At 38.8% G+C, this 9,407-nt stretch overlaps 1 protein-coding gene across 1 annotated transcript in view; it reads left to right on the top strand.

The window, feature by feature from the left end:
• Nucleotides 1-2,404: 2,404 nt before the first annotated feature.
• tfr2 (transferrin receptor 2) overlaps nt 2,405-9,407 on the top strand; it is a 15,231-nt gene continuing 8,228 nt past the window's right edge. The window contains exons 1-14 of the mRNA XM_017432018.3: nt 2,405-2,556; nt 3,284-3,329; nt 3,418-3,453; nt 3,524-3,731; nt 3,803-3,992; nt 4,365-4,505; nt 7,300-7,408; nt 7,484-7,726; nt 7,806-7,945; nt 8,016-8,191; nt 8,266-8,385; nt 8,482-8,564; nt 8,653-8,716; nt 8,815-8,882. Coding sequence (XP_017287507.1) covers nt 3,309-3,329; nt 3,418-3,453; nt 3,524-3,731; nt 3,803-3,992; nt 4,365-4,505; nt 7,300-7,408; nt 7,484-7,726; nt 7,806-7,945; nt 8,016-8,191; nt 8,266-8,385; nt 8,482-8,564; nt 8,653-8,716; nt 8,815-8,882 — 1,599 coding nt within the window. The 5' untranslated portion in view covers nt 2,405-2,556; nt 3,284-3,308. The remainder of the gene's footprint in view (nt 2,557-3,283; nt 3,330-3,417; nt 3,454-3,523; nt 3,732-3,802; nt 3,993-4,364; nt 4,506-7,299; nt 7,409-7,483; nt 7,727-7,805; nt 7,946-8,015; nt 8,192-8,265; nt 8,386-8,481; nt 8,565-8,652; nt 8,717-8,814; nt 8,883-9,407) is intronic.

Genomic DNA, 9,407 nt, shown 5'->3' with positions numbered 1-9,407 from the left:
AAAAAAAAAAAAAAAAAAAAAAAAAAAAAAAAAAAAATCTTAAAGATTCATTTCTGGTCAAACTTAGTCAACCCACATGCTCTTTAAATATTTTTAGGAATATAAAAAAAAGATATCTCTGGAAACAGAAAATGCTGATGATTATTTAAAACACAATGTAAACAACAAGAAAAAAGCAATTTTATCGAGTTCTGAGTGCACCTGAAGAATATTTGAAATAATTAAATTTAGATTTAGTGTCATAAACAGTGTATGTTGTTCTTAAAAAACACCACAAAAGAAAGCTGAGTTTGACTTGACAGTCATATCCTGAAGAAGTTGCACTTCTCCTAATTCTTAGTTTGATGATGTGTTTTTTTTCCCTAATAGCTCAGAATTTAAAATGTTGGAAATTAGATCAGATACTACAGAACCATGAACATATAAAATCTCTGGGATGAAACCAGGTCAAGAAACAGTTTAGATTCATTGTCAATGACCAAAGCTGACAAGTTGGTAATTTTAGTTTTCATTAGTAATGAATTGACCTCCTAAAATAATCAAACCAACCTGTCCGTGTTTGTTGCCACCTACTGTGGCATTCTGCCATGTTGCTTCTTGTTTTGCTCTCCTGTTTTCCTGATTGGTCGGCAGCTTTATCTTCTCCTGCTGCAGTGGATCAGAATCATCAGCTCTAAGGGTTCTTAAGGCTGTTTGGAGAATCAGATTGGCGCTGAAGCATCGCTTATGTTTGGTAATGAATCTCGGCCACTAGAGAGTTCTGTTACCTGAAGTATTGTTAATCTGTTTGCCTTCTGTGTATGCTCAGAGTTTCTGCCTCCTGGAGTTTCCTGCATTTGATCTTCCCCAACTTTCTTCCTGAGGAATTATCCGAGAGCCACTCACCCGATCCAATCTGTGCTGAACCAACCTACCTGGGAACCACTCACCTGTAAATACTAACCACCGGAACCCCGATCCTCCTGTCTGTGCTGAGTCTTCCTCACTTACCCGTAAGAACAATTTCCCCATATACATTCTGACAACAGCATTCCTGCTGACAACCGTATACTCACCTCTGACCCTCCTTTCCAGATCAGGACCCACTCCCCTCCCTGCACTGTACATAAAGCCACTTACCTTATTCTTTGTCTCCTGTGTCTGTCTGTCGCTGAGTTGCTTGCCTTTGACAATTTATGAAAACCTGATACCTACATGAAAGGCAAGCAAAATTGCCTTTGTGTCTATGTGTCATAATGTGGTGACAGCGAGGCGAACCCAAGATGCAGACTCATCTTTAAAACAAAAACTGATTTATTTAAATAACAAAAGGAGAAAACAAAAGGCTGACGTGGCAACAAAACTAACTATAACAAAAATCCAAAGATCACAAAACAAGGCGAGGCAAGGAGGAACCGTGGACAAAAACAACAGCACAGCAACAACAAACAACAATGAATCGGCAGGGAGGTGGAGAGGAAGACCAAGTTTTAAAGCAGAGGGTGATGAGGAGAAGTGGGAACAGGTGTGTGATTAGGAGTGAAGACAGCTGGAGATGGGTGTGACAAGAAACCAGAAAACTGCTGAGCAGAGGACAGGTGAATGATGACAACACAGAACCAAAGCATAAAGACGACAAAACAATATCAAGACAAGGACAAAAAACAGCAAATACAAGAAAACCCTAAATCAAAACAGAACAAAACCCAGACACATGACATCTATCTGTGTGTGTGTTTTCACTTGTCTGTTTCTAAAATATCTTATGAACCAGTGGAATGACTCTCAAAAGTAATCACAGATTCAACAATTTTTTGAATATAACCCATCTCAAGATGGCCGACACAAAATCTGTGTGTGGGAGTAATTGAGTTATTTACAACACTTATTTCGAGTGCAAACAGATTTTTCAAGAACTTTGTGTAAACCTTTGGCATGCAAGGTGACAAGTGACAGTTTCATTTTGTTTAATTGAATGGAATGATTGTATATATACCTTGGTGTTATTTAACCCTCCTGTGGCCTTCGGGTCAAATTGACCCAAAGTTACAAGGGCTTCTCTACCTTTCTCTATCTGTCTTTCTTTTGAGGGCTCCAGGAGGGATAAATGCACTGAATAGATGTTTAATTTATCCTCCTTGACAGTTTTTCTCTACTTTGTCTTTAATAAAATCAAGAATTAAAAGATAATCACTGACATTTTAAATGTAAAAACAGAAACAAACTGAAAGCCAGACTTTACAATTAAAGTGGCGGCGTGTCTGTTTACTTATCTGTTAATAAAGTTAACCAGACCAAACAGACAAGTGACTTCTGACCCCTCTGAAAAGCCAATCACAACAGGCTGACAAATCTTGATCAATTCAGGGCTGCTGCAGTCCTGGTTCTGACCTGAGACTATCCCGAGCCCAAACTGAAGGTGAGACTTTTTTCTGTGTTTGTGGTTTCATTGAGTTTGCAGCAGTTAAGAGCTGATTTATCCCTGGATTTAAACAAGAGTCTTTACATGGCTGATTCAACCTGCCTTGTGTATCAGAGGTAACACGGAAACTTCCAGATCTGATTCTGTCCATTCGGGTAAGCTGGTTCCCGCACTGTAGTGCTGAACATTTATTTATTTATTTAAGTGTTTCTTGCTTGAAAAGGTAAACATCAAGATATCTCATAAAATTCCAAACTAGTTTTAATAATATAATAATAGTCCAATTTCCAAATACTACTACTACATTAATACTAACAAGTATTCATATATAATAACTGATATTTAAATAGATATTGTAAGAATATGACTACACAATAAAAATAACATTTACCATTCTGTGAAGGAATGGGTATCACCTGTTGTCCTTTATAGCAAAGTTTAAATTAAAATCTCCTTTTGATGTTGAAAAATGAGTTATGGCCTTTTTGATGAAATTTTGAAAATAACGTATCACGAAATTTTACATGATCTGTTAGCAGAATATGTGCTGTGGCTGACTCTCAGCTACTACCACACCAAACTTTAACTCAATATCTGGTCACATTTACTGACTTATAACCTTTTTGTGATTTTCTAGGACCTATTAGTTGTAGTGGCTATTTTGAATGAGGTTGACTTCAAAGCGTAATCACAGCTGTACATCCAATATTTACTCTTTGGGAGATTTGTTAAAATCCATCCTCTGGTTTATGAAATATTTTACTAACAGACAGACAGACAAACACACAAATATGGATCAAGGCAAATACATGATTGTCCACTTATTTTGAGACTTCTTTTTTTGTCTGGGACTTCACTCCATAAAATCTCCTCTTTTCACAGGACCAGTAGAAGGGGCAAAGAGGAGATGGCAGGAAGAATCAGCGATGTACAGATTACTTAAACTGTTCAAAACACAACACAGTTGTTGGAGTTTGTTCTCCACATGATAACCAAATGTTTTAACTCTTTTACAGAGCAGCATGGACACCCTGACAACTCACCTGACACAGGTGAGTATGAGCTAAGACAAGCTCCACCCTCTCTGTGCTGTTACTACGAAAACATTATTTTTCTATGTAGTCGTCCTCAGTGTCTATCCAGCGCTCGTCTGATGAAGAAGAGGAAGTGGGTGAAGATCAAGAGGCAGAGCTAAAGTTTGTAACATTAGAGCATGAGGAAGTGACGGGCCCTATCTGTGACTTTAGTTCATTGGTGGGGAGGTGTTGCCATGGTAACTTAAAAGGTTACATGCTGCTATGTGTGTGTGGAGTCGTCGTGTTCACTGCAGGTAAAAACACTCTTATATTATCAGTCAGTGTATAAACTGATGATCATATAATAATTGTGTTTATCTTCAAGCGTTCCTGCTGGCCTTCGCTGTGTTCAGAGGGCAATACTACTGTTCTCAGGAGAGGGGCCTGGAGGAGGACGAGCAGCAGAAAGGACAGACTAATGCACCTGCAGAAGCAGGGGTAGGGCTTTATCTGGGAGAGCTCAGGGAAATGATGAGAAAACTGCTGCAGGATGAAGATATCCACAACATTATCAGGTACCAAAGTTACAAAGTACTTTTACTCCAAGTAAAGTCTCAATTTTAAAGTATTCTTATACATTTCTAAAAAAAATTAAGTTTTACTTCAGTAAAGGTACCAGAACTATAGTTTCAAAAAATCTACAAATTACCAAAGGGCTTGGTATTGATAGTAAAACAAAATATAACAATAATAATAATAATAATAATAATAATAATAATAATAGCTCATAAGAGACAGTCACACAATACCTAAACACACTGGTTCACACAAACTGGTTCAAACACACTATGTTTCTTAAATAAACTTTAAATCACAGAAAAAACACTCAACCATCTGGGTTTGAGCGTTCTGATTGGAGTTAGACTCTCAGGTGTGTTTTTTGTCAGTCGAATCAGCAGAGCAGCTCATCCTCCAGGCTCCTCAGAGGGAACAGATCTGGCCTCAGAGATTCTGCATCACTTCAGGAATCTGCCAATGGACCACACCTGGACTGAGTCCCTATATGCCACTCTGCAGTTCCCTGACAGGTAGGAGTCAGGACCACAGATTCTTCTATACACACAAATCCAATTGAATAGAAACACTAGAAAAGTACAGAAATTTGAATTAAGAAAGTTCCTACGGAAAGGAAAGGAAAAAACCTTGGTGCTAAATACATTACTTTGAGAAGTGACTTCTGAGTGCTCACAGCTTTTTTGTTAGAACTCTTCTGTAGTGGTGGATAGTTGTGATATTAGTTGTTGAAAAGTCTCATTTTGTCTTCTGTGTAAAGTACTTTTCATTGTGCTTATTCACTGACTATGAGGTTTTCTTTCTTCCAGCAGTTCTTCTGTTAAAGACATATTCATTGTATAGTTTTTTTTTTCTACAGTTCTGACCAAAAACTATATAAAATATAAAAAAAGTTTGCTATGTGTCTTAAAATACAAAACCAGTAATGACTATGACTGATTCAGAACTGTTGTTTTATGAAGTCAATTATTTTTCTCTACAGGTCATTATAGTTTCATCAGTTATACTCAGTTGTCTGATCAGTTAGCTGTTGGTCCTTCTGAGCATAGGTCTTTTGTTAAATCCAATTTGTCCCAAAATTTCTAGTTTAACCTTATTGTCTAAATTCACTTCCTAAAAGACCAAGTTGGTGAGGCCCGGTGCCGACTTCAAGCTTTCAGATATTAGCTTACGTTTATCAAACTTTGATATTCTGAATAGTATGTTATCAAGATTAGCTGTTGAAAGAAAACTGACAGATGAAAGAATTTGTTAGGATGTTCAGGAACAACCCAGGAACCACTAAGGCTCAAGTCTGACATAAACTGGAAACTGTTGGAACATCAGTGACACTGCCCACATTGAAAGGGTGCTGACTATATAAAAAAAAAAACTCTGTTCCAAAACGGACACCTTCAAACTTGACTGAAATTTGCAGCTGTCCACATGAACAAGCCAAACTCCTCCTGGAGAAAAGTTTTATGGTCACACCAGACAAAGATTGAGATATTTCACCACAATGACAAGAAATATGCTTGAAAGAGTCAAGCTGAGGCTTTCAAACCTAAGAATATTGTACCAACTCTCAAGCATGGTAGGGTAGCATCATGCATTGATACCAGTATAGTGCCCAGTGAGCATGGGTTAGCAAGGATGAGGATTACCATCAAGTTGACAAGTGGACACAATTGGGTGTCAATCAGGACAATGATCCCAAGCACACATCAGAACTAGTTTGTGAATGAATAAAGCAAGTTAACATTAAGCTTCCAGAATGGCCTTCCCAAAACCCTGACCTAATTATTTTTTTTAGTCAGTGCTTAAAAGAATGGTCATTGCCAGGAAACAAACACATTTAAACTACCAATTCTGCCAAGAAAAGTGGTCAAATATCAAGTTAAAATGATGCCAAAAGCTTGATGACAGCTACAATAAGCATGCCATTGAGGTGCAACTTGAATGTACAGTATTTATATTTAATTGTGTATGTATGGTTTTGACCCAGTTTGGATTAGAAAAAAATGCACAAGAAGTTTATTTATTTATTTATTTTTTAAATTTACAAGTTTTAAATTATATAATCATTCTGCCCTGGAAAAATTTGGTTCAAATAAATCTGTCAGGATCTGTATTTTTATTTTTTTGGGGGGATGGGGTTGAGGTTGTTAGTCCTTTTGTGTTTATTAGGTTTATTCCTTTTTGGTTATCATGTTTATTTTCTGTGTTTTGGATCATCGTGTTTAGTTCTATTCCTTTGTTTTTCCCTGTTCCAGGGAGTGAAGGCTGACTTTTCCTCAGTCAGCCTTCACTCCTCAGTTCGGCTTTGCCCTCTCTCACCTACACCTGTTTGTTATTAAGCCCAGGTGTTTCCACTCGGCTCAGCCCCAGTATATTTGTATTCAGGTTTTACACTCATTCAGCATCCAGTCATCCATTGAATGTCTGGCTTCCCTGTGCTCCTTTTGATTTTTGTTCTACTTAATACGTGTTGCATGTTGCCATGTTGCCATGTCAGCTTTTGTTTTCATTTTTAAAATCTGAGTTCTTCTTTTTCAGGTCCTTGTGTGAGTCTACATCCTTGGATCCAAATTACTAAAAAATCCTGACAAAAACATTAAAACATCATATTAATATCACATTTATGCTCAGGTTGAGTGGAAGTAAACTTCTAATTGCAACTGTAATAAATAAGGAATACTGTATAAGGAGCCAGACATTTGCAGGAAATCCTGCATAATGACTTACTCCAACAGAAATTCCCAAATTGTGAAACTATAGTTATACATTAACAAATTGTGCTGTTCACCCTGGTTTTAAACCTTTTTTTTCAGCAAGTCTCTGTCCAGGAACAACTTTGCCAAAGTCAAAACTCAGACTTGCTAAAAAATTGAAAGACTGTGGAACATTCACTGAAGATAGTTCTTAGTATGGGCTACTTATGGCACATTTGTATGGCACAAGAAAGTTATCTAACAGTGAGAAGTGACTAAAACAGCAAACATTGTGGCCCAAATATCTAAAGTCTTCATCTGAGTTGGCACTGTAGTTAAAGGCCAAATTGAGGTCATTAAAAACACCACAAATATGGGCCATATTTTGGGCAAACTTTTTTATTTGCACGTATTGATGGTCAGTATAATCTTCAGGAGACAGTAGTCGTTTGGAGGACTAGAAAGGAAAGACTACTATCATTACTTAATGTAAACCAGAAGTTTGGCTGTTAACACCAAAATCTCGATGAAAACTTCAGTGTGTTGATACACAAACTAAAAAGCTGTTGACCACCATGTTGTGCTCATTGGTTTGTTTGTGTGGATTTCTTTGTGACAGGACTCAGAGAAGCTCCTTGAAACTTGTGGATGCTGAAGGTCAGATTTCTGAACAGATTCCTCTAAACCCATTGGATTACTGTCCGTACAGTGCTACAGGAAACTACACGGTGAGGGAGCGCAAAGGGAAATGTTTGTCACCATGGTAACCACAATTTGAGTTAGCATTACCTGTCTTTGTACAGGGGGGCTTGGTGTATGCTAATTATGGCCGCCCAGAGGATTTCAATTGGCTGAAGAGTGTGGGCGTGTCTGTGGCTGGCTGTGTGGTGGTGATGCGTGTTGGAGGTGGAGTCAGTTTTGCAGAGAAGGTCTGGTTGGCTGAGAGAAACGGGGCAGGTGGAGTATTGATCTACCCAGATCCTGCAGACCTGCCGCAGGACCCTCGTCGCCTGGGACTGAACTCACACACCGCTGTGTCAGAACATGTAATGCACATAAGCAAACACACATGGCTGAACTTAAACCACAACTGTGCTTCAGACCAATCAGCATCTCTTTTTGTAGGTCCATCTGGGGTCAGGTGACCCCTTCACACCAGGTTTTCCCTCATTTAATCACTCTAAATTCCCACCTATCCCATCATCTGGCCTTCCACTGATCCCAGCACTGCCCATCACCGCCACTGTGGCTGCCAAGCTGCTGAGGTAAGCCTCTCCCTTTCATATTACTTGCTTAAGTCTGAGAGTTGCCTGACAAAACTCCTTTGTGTGTTAGCCAGTTGTCCGGTCCAGCCTGTCCTCCATCTTGGCGAGGTCGACTGCCGTACGTTCGCTGTCTGCTTGGTCCAGACCTCAGCTCCAGACACAGAGTCCAAATGAAAGTCTACAATGTAATGAAGCCCATCTTGCTCAACAACATCTTCTCCTCACTGGTGGGCCGTGTTGAGCCAGGTATACTCTGACATCGCAACACAAAAAACGCAAGTGTTTCAGCAGTCATTGCAACCCATCAATTTCCCCTGCAGACCAGTACATCATACTGGGAGCTCAGAGGGACTCATTAGGTCCAGGTGCTGTAAAGTCTGGAGTTGGAACAGCAATCCTCTTGGAGCTAGCTCGAAGCTTCTCAACCATGGTCAAGAAAGGTCAGACTCACCTGGACACAGGTGTAAGTCCTGTGTAACTGAGATACAGGTGTTGATTCCACTATTCTCCCTAAAGTAGCTTTTGGTGTTTTTTAGGTTTCAGTCCCAGACGCAGTTTGTTGTTTGTCAGCTGGGATGCAGGGGATTTTGGGAATGTTGGAGCAACAGAATGGCTCGAGGTTTGTTTTTTTTTTAATTAATAATGAAATAAGTTTTTTTTCATTTTTTAAAATTAAAGTCTGATTGACACTGACTTGTGCTGACAAGGGTTACCTTCAAATGCTTCATCTGAAGGCTGTGGCATACTTCAGTCTGGATCAAGCAATCATGGGTAACACTGAGCTTTGAGTGAATCAACAGGCATTTATACTTTTCCAGCCAATCACAGAGTGACCAAGAAAAAGTAAACACTTGTCTGTCTGTCAACAGGTGATGACATCCTTTCAGCATACACCAGCCCATTACTGGTCGACCTGTTGGACACTGCCATCAAACAGGTGAACAGTTTATCAGGCTTAAGTTTTCATAGCCTGGGGCTACCAATTTATTTACAAGACAAACAGTAATATATAGAAAACTCGAAAAACCTGAAGTTCCACAGGGATAAGTTTTAGAATATCCATATATTCATCTAAACCTGCCCTTCTACCATTTTTTAAGTACAGACTTAAGATTTGATTCACAAATGAAAAAATATCTCAAAACATACACTCCTGATCAAAATCTTAAGACCAGTCAAAAAATTGCAGGAATTTGCATTTTGCACTGTTGGATCTTAAGAAGGTTCCAAGTAGAGCTTCACAATGTTAAAGGAAAATTTTTTTCTGCAAACTGCATTTACACTCAAACATGATTTTTTCAGCTGATCAAAAGTTTAAGACCATAGTCTTTAAAAGCCAAAAGCTGTGCAAAAATCTAGATTCCATGTCATTTTCTGTCAAGTCTTTACACTGACAAGACCTCCTGATGGCAAAAGCAAAAAAGCTCACTGACTTTGAACGTGGTAGGATTGTTGAGCTGCA

This window comes from Kryptolebias marmoratus, linkage group LG7 (assembly GCF_001649575.2).
Source record: "Kryptolebias marmoratus isolate JLee-2015 linkage group LG7, ASM164957v2, whole genome shotgun sequence".
NCBI classification, from domain to species: Eukaryota; Metazoa; Chordata; class Actinopteri; order Cyprinodontiformes; family Rivulidae; genus Kryptolebias; species Kryptolebias marmoratus.
Note: the sequence above shows the minus strand (reverse complement) of the source record. Positions and strands in the feature narration are given on the sequence as shown.